Below are 11,366 nucleotides of genomic sequence, written 5' to 3'. Positions count from 1 at the left end.
TGCGGTACTTTATTAGATACATCGTCGATTAACAAAGAAATAATAAAGCTCAAGCAGATCATCAACCCAAACACTCGGGTGCGACTCTGTCTCCCTCGACAAACGATCAGCTACAAAGCTTGACACCCTATTACAAAAGCTAAACTTGTACTTAGAAAATGTAGAATATTGAACATATATGCCATGAAAGGTTGCTGCCGCCGCTGTAGAAGGAAAAGACCCCGAGTACAGCGTTCCAAACACATGTAGGCAATCTGATCAGATTGTATGATTGTTCTAGCACATCGTATCTCATTTGCTAGAGCGATTCCTCTGCTGATAGCTCAAGCCTCCGATGTATTTCTGTCATCTCTCAGTACCGCTGTCATATTTCCTATTTGCCTTTTGTAATGACGTTTCTCCAACGAGCGAAAATTGCAGTACTAGCATAAATCCCAACTACTCCGTAGTACATGAACCTCTGTCATCGTCCTTGCCGTTGCCCAGCCTGTCCAGTGTCCACCCAACCCAACTCGCCGCCACCACGTGAAATCCTCGACAGTCGACAGGAGCTGGAGTCCCCGGGGAATCATGGCGGCCATCGACAATCACGTTATCTCGCCGGGACCTGCGGCCGTGGCCCGTGCAGATGACAACAGAGTCCAGCCGCGTCGCGTAATGGCTACTAGCTGGGAGGGAAGAACACCCTTGATTGCCGCAGCGCATGGTCCGTCCGCCGGATGAGGCTGCCATTCGCCAGCTCGAGGTAAGAGCATCTCCACTCGTGCCCCCGACGAGGCCCCCGAGAGACGTTTTTTCCATCCGGACGGCGTGATCCGCCCGGCCGCGCCCGGTTCCTCGTTTCGTCCGGATTTGGCCCTTCATCCATCCAGGCGAGCCCACGCCACCCCCGGCCCCCGGGGAGCGCTCGGGGACTCCGGACGAAAGATTTTGGCGCGAAACGTCGTGTGGACCCGCGTAGTCGGCGACCGGAAAACCAAATCTCGTCGATTTTCCCTCCAATTTGCTTGCATATCCCCATTCCCTCCAATTTGCTTGCATATCCCCATTCTCTCCCGCCGAAATTCCCCAATCTCCTCGTCTTCCAGCTCCAGTTCCCGGCGGCGTCTTCTCGTCCACCACCACTCTCCTCCTCGTCCTCTCGTCCACCAAAATGCTGCCGAAGGCGCCGGCGAGGAAGATGCGGGCGAAGAAGACGAAGCCGCCGAGCATGTCGAACGCCGAGTGGGCGGCGGACGAGAAACGGCGCGAGGTGGAAATAAGCGGCAGGGCGGAGAGGGTGAAAAAAGCCGCCGCCAAGAGGGCGGCGGCGGCGGCCGAGACGAACAAGCGAGGATGATCGAGCATGGCCATGGGCGGCGGCGAAGATGTTCCCGCCAATGGCCGACGCAAGGTACAACCGGTTCCCCGTCGTCCTTCTCCCCTTCGCCGTACTCGCCGTCGCCGACCGCCGTGTTCCAAGAGGGCGCCTACGTCCAACCGTCCGGGTTCACGCCGTCGCCGCCCGAGCTTGACGTCGGCGGCCCGAGACGACTCGAGGACACCTCGCCGGCCATGCGACGAGGGCCGCTCGCGTTCGGTGCGATGGCGGCGCCGAACGAAGAGGAGATCCACGAGATGATCACCTCCGGCTCCGCCGCCGCCGGCTGCGAGCCCGGGGTTTTTCATGGCCGCCGCCGCTGCGTGCCCGGGGTTCTTCACGCAAGAGGAGCAGAGGGCGACGGCCGCTGTGGCGGCGCGCAACGAGCATCGGGAGGATGTTGCCGACGGAAGCCAAGCCGTCGAAGAAGAAGACGAGGAAGAAGAAGAGCCAACACAAGCCGCCGCCAACCCGTCGAAGGGGAAGAAGAAGAGGAAGAAGGACTCGCCGCCTGCCGAACCGCGTATCAAATGGACGCCGAAGGAAGAGGAGTGCCTCGCCGAAGCTTGGAAGACCGTGTCCATGAACGGCATAATCGGGGCCAATCAGCCGTTCGACACATATTGGCTTCGAGTGAAGCGAGCGTACGAGGAGCGCAAACTCGTCGATCCCTACTTCAACAAGACGAACATGAACGTGTTCCGGGAGACAAGGCAATGGCCACCCATTTGGGGCTCATGCAGACGGCGTGCGAGCAAATGGCACGGCATACAGGAGGAGTGCGACAAACGGCCGATCGGCGGCCACGACTTGGAGCAAAAGGTATGCTCCGTCGACCCCGCATCACCGAGGTACATCGTCGTTAGTTGACCCGTATCGCCGTGCTCTTTTTTCCCGGCCTGCGCCGAGCTTTGGACATGTACACGGACGACACCGGCCTGCAGTTCAAGTTCCTCAACGTCTACGCCCGCCTCGAGAAGTGCGAGAAGTGGAAGGAAGTCCGCACGACCCTCTCGAAGAGCAAGACCGAGCAGTACAACCCCGACGCTCCGGCGGCAAGCGCGGCGGAAGGGCGCCCGAACTCGGCCGGAAGAAGCTCAAAGAGCTCAAAAAGACGGGCAATCCCGCCGACAGATGCAAGGCGTCGATCGACAAGTGCTGGGCCGACTTGAGGTCGCACGTCGACGGGAGGAACGACAAGTTCGACGGCAGGTGGCGGGAGATGCTCGCCAACCAAGGCGTCCGGATCGCCTCGCCGAAGACGACGGCGGCGGCGAAGAAGAGGAACACGGACTTGGCGTTCCTCATGGGCGGCGGCGACATGGAACCGATGGACGAGGAGACGAGGAATTGGTACCGTGGCCACCGCAGCGACATCCTCCGAGCCACTCCGGCCGCTCCTTCGTCGTCTCCGCCGGCTCCTACCTCGTTCCGCCTCACCATCTACCTCGCCGACTCGCGGCCGCTCGACGTCCACCGCCGCCGCTTCATCGTCGGCCGCCGCAGCCGCTTCGGCCACGACGTGTGAGGAAACCGGTCCGTCGGACACCGCCGTGCCGGCCGGGACTGCCGACGAGCCTGTCTCCGTGTAATTTCCCTCCGATCGCCGATCTGTGGCTGATCCTTTTGCTCCTTTTGCCGATCAACTTGCCGTACTTGTAGCGCGGGACGGCGATTTGTTTGAATTTAAATTCTATCCGCCGAACTCCGGGTGGACGACTGGAAATACGGTACTCCCCACGACTTATTTTCGTCCAATCCGGCGGTTGTTTCGTCCGGATTTGAACGTGGGGAGCGCCAACGAGTGGGGATGCTCTAAAACTCGGCAAAGGGAACACGGGCCGCACCGCACGCCGGACCACAGCCAATCGACAGAGAGGTGTCGGCGTGGCCGTCCCGATCGCCGTGTTCCCGACTGGAAGATGAGCTGAGCTGCCTTTTACCCGAAGGGTTCCGTCGGTTCCAGGCACTCCGGCGGCACGTCGAGGCACCTTGACGACACGGGCGGCGAGCTCAGATGGGCTAGCCCTGGCGACGACGGAGCGCGCCGTCGCCAACCCAATCCACAGCGGCCAAGCAACACTCCAAGCAAGCGCAGCCACCAATGTGTCGGGCTAGAACCAAGGTAACACAAGTTTGGTCGTCTGGTGCGATGCACACAAGGTAAAACTGACAAACAGAAGGGAACTTCAATGAATATAATCACACTCTGAGGAAAAAATTGCCAAACAAACTACAGAACAATACTGCCAACACACGTACGCCCTGAAGATCAGAGGAGCTACCCAACCCAAACGACGGCAACGGCCATCGCATATTCAGATCACTAATAAGCAATTAGTCCCACTAATCTTAAGAGCCAGAGCAAAATCACCCCAGAAACGGAAAAAATCAACAGAAACCTCACACCCCACTAATTAAGCAACCGGCTATCCACTTTCGCTGAAGCTATCTATAAGCAAGTAACTATGCAGCCTAGCTTAGCTAGCTACCTCTGCTAAACACAAGGAACTCTTTCTTGTCTTCGGCGTTCTCACGACGCCTGGCCTGTCTCCTCCGGCGGTGTTATTGCCCCCGAGGAGGAGTTCCGGATCTCGGCGATCCTCCTGATCACCTCCTCCATCTTAGGCCGCTGCTCCGGCGGGATGGCGACGCACGCCATGGCGACCTGGAGCAGCTGGACCATCTCATCCTCGATGTTGGGGTGCCGCAGCAGGTCCACGTCGAAGACCTCCGCGGTCCACTCTTCCCGGACCACGGACTGCACCCATCTCGGCAGGTGCTCGATGGAGTCTTCGCGGCCAGGGGACCTGAGAGGGGCCTTTCCGGTTAGCATTTCCAGGAGCAGGACGCCGAAGCTGTAGACGTCGGATTTCTGGGTTGGCTTCTTGGTCTCCAGGACTTCTGGTGCGCGATATCCGATGAGCCGTGCGGGAGAAGGTAGAGTGGTCATGAGCTGTGCCAGGCCAAACTCGGAGACGCAGCCGTCGAGGTTCTGTGACAGAAGGATGTTCGATGATTTGAGGTTGCCGTGGATGAACTTCCCGCCTCCCTCCGCGTGAAGATGAGCTAGTCCACGGGCCACACCAAGAGATATCTTTACTCTCGTATCCCAGTCCAATGCAGCTCTACCAGTAGCTTTATTCCCTGAAATAATTACAGTCAACCACAGTAATGTCATTCCATTTGAACAGTCGACAGACACCATGGTCACTCTAGTCTTATCAACAAGGATTGGTGCCTCTGATATAAGCTACTAGCACGGATCAAAGTACACTTCTAAATCTCATTGCAGTGCTACAGTGAACACTAACTAGGAGAAACACAAGGAATCTCCTTGATTCCTTCTACTTGTTCTGATTTTAAGTGTTATCATATAAAAAAATCTGATTGAAAATGCTTATCGATGTTCAACGTCAAATAACTTTATATATCTACTATAAGGTTCTACCAGTTTATTCACAGAAATGTTCAACGTCAACTAAACTTTTTAGAGAAAATGCCATAACACAGTGAATCTACAGTGTAGAGATTTCTAACTAATAAATGTTGAAAATGCTTTTACAGTGCCTATATCAGTTGGGTCTTGAGTTACAGAATTTCTAGCTTAATACAGAGTAATATGTTGAATAGGCCTTGCAGTAGGTTCCATAACTGCTAGAAGTTCATAAGCACTAATGGGTAATAAGTTTCAAATATAAGAGGAATAACAAATGACATACCATGCAAAACAGCAGCAAGGCTACCAGATGGGACATAGTCATACACCAGTAGCTTTTCATCTTTGGAGTAATAATAAGCACGCAGTGGAACAACATTCTGGTGCTGGCCAATCCTGCCAACTATCTCCATCTGTTGTTCAAATTCTTTCTTTCCCACCACCATTTCCTTCAATCTCTTGACCACAACTGTGGTGCCATCCTCAAGAACAGCCTTGTAGGTGGTTCCATAACTTCCTTTTCCAAGTACCTCAGCTGAAGCTCTCAGCAAATCCTCCAGGTCAAAATTATACGAAGAACCCTCGAAGAAAACCAATTTATTCCTCTCTGCTTCCTGAACACTACTGCTGTAGTCTTCCTTTGGATTTTCTAACCTTCCACCTGCAATAGCTTTTCCTTTGGACGACGAAGCTGCGGCTGGTTCTTTGTCTTTCTTTCTCTTGCAAATGCATATCAACAGTACAAGAATCAAGATGAGCAATAATACCCCTCCTGCAGCAGCAATTGCAATCAGAACACCAGTCCTGATCCTTTTCCATAAGCTCTTCTTGGTCTTGCTGGGCATTGATGGTGAAGGTGTTGGAGAAGGAGAAGGTGCAGTTCCAGGACATGATTCCAATGGAAACCCGCACAGAAAGGAATTCCCCAGGAAGGAACTGGCCGGGAATTTCTGCAGGGAAGGTGGTATTGGACCACTGAGGTTGTTGTTACTCACATTGAAATGCCTCAGTTTGGGGAGTTGGAGGTCAGGGATGGGTCCAGAAAGAGAGTTGTTCTGGAGAAGGATTGCAGTAAGTCCAGTTAGATTTTGCACTCTCAATGGGATTTCTCCATCGAAGGTGTTGTAGGACAGGTCTAGGAATGTTAAACTGGAAGAAAGGGAAGTTGGTATGATTCCAGAGAGGTTATTATGCTGAAGGTAGAGGGAATGAAGAGAAGGAATTGATCCCACATCAGGAGGGAGGTCAATAGTAAGGCGATTGGACCTGAGGCTCAATACCTCCAGGGCATCAAGCTTGCCAAGCGTGTCCGAGGGTATTGGGCCAAAGAGTCCTACTGCAGGTAGGCGTAATGTGTGTACACGGCTACTGTCCTGTGTGCATGTCACTCCCACCCAAGAGGTGCAGACAGGTGTTGTGGAGCTCCAGTTGAGCTTCCTACCATGGGGCAGTGACGCAGCAAATGCAAGAAGAGCCTGCTTGTCGGAGTTCAGATCAGCACTTTCAGCATTAAGGATGCAGGAAAATAGGATGGCAGCAGGCAGAAATACAGCAATCATAAGATGTTCCATGGTTGGGACTTGCTTCAAGCGAGTAGGTTTTGACTGTATAATCCAAGCTTTCTCATCAGTTCTTCAATCTTCTAGCACGAGAAAGAAAACAAAAGGTAAGTGAAAGTAGCGAATAAAACATCGAAGCAACAATAGATAATATGTCTAAAAAGAACTGTGCAAAAAGAGCAAGTAAAAGGAGGTAATTCAGAATATGAAAGATGAAGCATAAACTTCACACCTAGATGAACTTTTAGGTTTTGGCATTAACTTCCTAATAAAAAAAAAAAGATGCTCCAAAGATCTTGAAAAGGATGAAAGGACCGATGAGCGGATTTTCCACTCTATCGTAATTCTTAACGAGACACACATAATAATCTACACACTAGAAAATACAAAGAGAGAGCTTGGGAGTTGAATGAATGACATGTTTTCTTCTATTAACAGTATCCATGTTCATAGCTTTTAACTCAAGGTCCCAGTTTGGATCAACCAAAAACAAATCCATAGGCCAGCTAACAAATAGGATATATCCTCATATCACAACTGTTTAAGCTAACAGGTGTTGACAGACCAGAATTACACAGACAGAGTACTTGGTCAAATAACCAATATACAGTACCAGTGCACCTTAAACAACAATAATGTCCTTGAGGCTTGCAAGTTCCAGGACAGCGTTTCAGAAATGTCACGTTTGTACATTCCTAAGCTAATCATTAAGCATAACCAGGAATACTGCACTTGGCAGTTTGTAGTGTAACCGGAAAATCTGGTGCAGTCCCATCATTCTACTAATATAATAATGGACCCAGAGAGAATTTCTTTCATGGTGAAGCATCCGATGCTGGGCACCTCATGTTTGTCAACTGCTACATTGTGAACTCCCCTCTCATAGCCTAATTTTGTTTCTTCCTCTAGCCTCAGACTTTCAGCATAAGACGATCAAGCTGATTGCTAGTGTATTATCTTTTTCAACAGGAGCAGTTGGCATAATTTGCATATGCCAACAGTAAACACTTCTCACATCACTCATCAGCCATCATTCATTTTTACAGAGCACACAGCCAATTCCCCCCTAGCTTTTGTGAGTAAGCACTGTGTTTTGGACAAGGTGGCCATGATAAAAACACAGTGGACAGTTGATCTCAAGAACTACTTTCAACGAGGCTCCAGAAGAATGGGGTCTCCATAAGTGTACCAGCGTACAGCACCACATTATGGCTCACCTAACCTTAAATGGTCCACACCTGAATCCTGTTACCGTTGCGTTCTGAGTTACTAGATGCTTACCAAAAGTGAGAGCACATGTAGTAAAGGGCAGATAACTCGGGTAAAGGTCTCGGATGCGATGCTGTGCGAGAGAAAGGAAGGTCGGGAGCTTTAGTCTTTTGGAGGGGAAGGTGGGGAGTGGGGGCTGCCCGGCTGGGATAAATCAATGCAAGTGTTCATGGCTGCATGGGGTAGCTACAACAAAGGCACGACCTACACAGACCCGTTGAGAGAAAATACAGCAGACTGTGAACTGGTTGGAGTGAAGAACTGGAGATAACTATTCTGCGAAATCAAGTTAGAGATGCAGAGATTTCTTACATATAGTAGTAGAAGACAAAAACACCAACTCGTCCAGAAAAGGAATGCAATGAAAGAACTAGTTTCAGAGAGTAGTCCCAACCAAGTGATTCTTTAACTAAAAAAAGTGATTCTTTAATTAACACACTCACGAGTCATGCCACCACCCAGCTCTTTCCGGCACTAAAAAAACTCACGTTCTCTAGAAGAAAAATCATTTATTTACCCAAGGCGCAAACGGGAGACGACGGCGGCAAACTACATTGCCGTAGTGGATCGATTACAGTCCTAAAACAGGTGGCGAATCAAGGCCAGGTTCCATCCAATCTCCCCGCTTTGGACCGGCCCCGCTTCGCTTCCCCCCTGTCGATGCGTCCGAGGACGCGAACCGAAGAAACGGAAGGCAGCGCAGGAGGGAGAGAGAAGGCCCCGAACCTCTTGTTGCCCGGCGGAAATCGAGGACCGGCGGGGCGCCCGCTCCCTCCACGGCACGGCGCCGTCCGCCTCGAGATCCAGAGTCGCGCGGCGATCGAGGGCCGTGGGCAGGCGGGAGGGGTGAGTCAGTCAGTCGGCCCGATCTGCGGCGGACGCGGCCGGCATTGCGGCGCGGAGATGAGCGCCGGACCGCCGCGGCTCCGCTGGGTGGGGAGTGGCGATCTCACTGCGACTGAGCTGTGCTCTGTGTGTCGTGTGGGTGTGGCCTCGCGCGGTGTGTGTGTGTGTGGATGGGGGTAGTGGTGGTGGAGCTGTGGCCAGTGGGTATGTGTAGGAAGGAACTGTGTGTGCAAATTTGGTGTGCATTTAAGAGAAGCGTGTCAGTTCCTGGGGTCGTTGTTTTTTTTCCACTGAGAGTGACGGGTTTGCCCCTTAGCGAGGGAGCCAGGCCAGGGCGACCGACCGACGTCGTAGACCATAGCTGCAGAGTCTTCGACGTGCCTCCGTTTGCCTAGAGTGACGGACGTGGAAACGATTGTTTTTGGCTCCCCGTTCGTTTGTGATTGGGGTGTGTCCAAGGATCGGCGTATTTACGCGTCGGCATGAATTAGGATGAATTAGGATGTTTCAAAACAATAAAATAAACAGTTTCAATCAAATCATAGGTATTACATCTAAATTTTAAAAAGTCTACATGAAAATAAGATGGTATCCCTCTAGGCATTGTCTTCATGCTCAGCCAATGCCCATTGATGCTCAGTCAGATCCCTCTGTAGATATTTCAATCTGATATCGTCAGTGACTTCTACATTCATATGCAGATAGTCCTCCCAGGATAATGCCCTAAGGATTGGCGCAATCAGCTCACCTTGTAGATCCCATTGATGCTCATTGCGGCCATCAGAATGCTTATTCTTAACGATTATGTTGTGCATGATCACGCAGCATGTCATCACCTCGTGCATGGTCTTCAGCGACTATGTTCTTGCCGAGTGTCGGACAATTGCACACCGAGCTAGGAGCACACCAAATTCTCGCTCCATATCTTTCCTGCAAGCCTATTGCATCTTGGCAAATCTCCCCGTCTTCTCTGAGTTTGGATTACTTTTGAAAGTTGAATCTAACCTTTATGATTAGGATTAAGAAACAGTTAATAATTACATATCGATCTATGTTGACACTTCATTTGACACGAGCAATGTTTGAACATGGGGTCATAATCTCTCGAGCATCATAACCGGTCATGATATCCTTCCTCCAAGTTCCCGCTTGAAGATTGAACTCGTATGAAAAATCTAGTACAAGAAAAGGAGAGCAAATGAAGCCACAAGCACCTGACATCATTTCATGCCACTTTTGTTGACTTAACTATCACACAGGCAATTCAACCACAAAATTACAAACAAACTCGTTCGATCCAAAGTATCAAACTCACATTGGGCGATCACTTGTGGTCCGCTTGGTCTAAAAATCATACTCCCTCCGTTCCTAGATATAGGGTGTATAGTTTTTGGCACGAAAATTAAGAAACACACATTAAGAAAAAGTTGCATTAGTTTTGGGAAAGATTACCCCTGAATTATTGCTTTGAGAAAATATAGGAATTAGCATAAGCTAAGAAAATGCAATCGAATCCGTAAAAAATTGTCCAAATAAGTGGTTCTACGCAATACACCTTATATTTTGGAGATTTTTTTTATTAAACTATACACCTTATATCAAGGAGGGTACCTAATTTGAATCATTTGTTAGACAATTTTGGTTGGGTGATAGCCACCCAACTCCGCTCACTCGCAACCCTCTGAAGTTCCGTGTTCCATCCATAATCCATTTGCAATATCGTCATAGTCCTACCAGGCTTGACATCTAGTAAGTCCACAAATTCTTTTGTAGACTATAGTGAATGGTGATAAATAAAACGAAAGGAAAATTTACATATGATAGAAGTACATAAATCGTTAACGATCGTCCGAAACGCAAACGCTAGGAAGGTTGGGAAGGAAAACCTGTTTGTGGGTCAGATACGCACACAGTTTTGTATGCTTAACATTTTGTGCGAATGAAGATCTCTTCACGCGCTGCTAAATAAACTATGTGCATTGTAGAGCCGCATTGCACATCGGTGCATAGTGAGAGTTAGGTAAACCCTATGTGACACTAGTAGAAAATGAGGCTTCCATCCAGCTCCATTAGTTCCCAAATCTTTCGAACCGCGATTAAAGGGGTCTTTAGTCACGGTTCGGGAGGTGACCCGTGACCAAAAGTCTGGGCCCAGCGGGGCTCGTTGCGGTTGGCCAGGCCAACCGGGACTAAAGGTCCATCCCTATAAAAGGTAACGCAGCTCACTTCACTTAGTCATTTGGTGCCACTTCTCTTCACAATCTTCATAATGGGTGGTGGGTTTGATTTTGGTTCCTCTTATGCACACAAGGTGTTCGATGAAAAGACCGAGAGCATGAAACAAATATGATATGAAGTGTCCGAGGCACACTTAAGCTTTCTCATTTATTTTTCCTCGATCGCGCGGTTAGCAACTTGAACCTTTCATGTGTCATTGATAAAATATGCATGTGTGTAGTTCATTGTTTAATTTCTATTATTTCTAGCTAGTTAGTTTAACAAATACATGATAGTTAATTATATACTTTATATAATAATAATGCAGATGAATCGGCAATGGATGTATGGTAACCGACTCTCCGGCGAGTTCACTACGGGTTTGAAAGGTTTCCTCGTAGTGGCTAATGCGAACAAGCAGGGGGGTTTTGTTATCTGTCCATGTGTTGCTTGTAAGAATCAGAAGGGTTACTCTTCCTCAAGAGAAGTTCACCTGCACCTGCTTCGGCACGGTTTCATGCCAAGATATAATTGTTGGACCAAGCATGGAGAAAGAGGGGTTATAATGAAAGAAGATGAAGAAGGGGATGATATCATCGATGATAACTATCTTGATCATTTCGGTGATACTTTCATGGAGGATGCTGAAGGTGGGGAAGGTGAAGGGGAAGGTGAA

The 11,366-nt window shown here is 49.8% G+C and overlaps 1 protein-coding gene across 1 annotated transcript; it reads right to left on the bottom strand.

Moving 5' to 3' along the window:
- Window positions 1-3,577: 3,577 nt before the first annotated feature.
- LOC124661948 (probable inactive receptor kinase At5g58300) lies at window positions 3,578-8,403 on the bottom strand. The gene is made up of 3 exons (XM_047199836.1): window positions 8,354-8,403; window positions 5,083-6,438; window positions 3,578-4,507 (listed from the first exon to the last, which is right to left on the bottom strand). Exons 2-3 carry the CDS (start codon window positions 6,368-6,370, stop codon window positions 3,894-3,896), a joined length of 1,902 nt encoding a protein of 633 aa, XP_047055792.1. The 5' UTR covers window positions 6,371-6,438; window positions 8,354-8,403; the 3' UTR covers window positions 3,578-3,893.
- Window positions 8,404-11,366: the final 2,963 nt, after the last annotated feature.

Source organism: Lolium rigidum, chromosome 6 (assembly GCF_022539505.1).
Source record: "Lolium rigidum isolate FL_2022 chromosome 6, APGP_CSIRO_Lrig_0.1, whole genome shotgun sequence".
Taxonomy (NCBI): Eukaryota; Viridiplantae; Streptophyta; class Magnoliopsida; order Poales; family Poaceae; genus Lolium; species Lolium rigidum.
The sequence above is the reverse complement of the archived record's forward strand: the minus strand, read 5'-3'. Positions and strand labels throughout refer to the sequence as shown.

Bases quoted from the DNA above. Each gene is read 5' to 3' on its own strand.
- LOC124661948 (XM_047199836.1), bottom strand. From the start codon at position 6,370: ATGGAACATCTTATGATTGCTGTATTTCTGCCTGCTGCCATCCTATTT. The intron at 4,508-5,082 runs GTATGTCATTTG...TAATTATTTCAG, and splicing joins CCTTGCTGCTGTTTTGCATG to GGAATAAAGCTACTGGTAGA.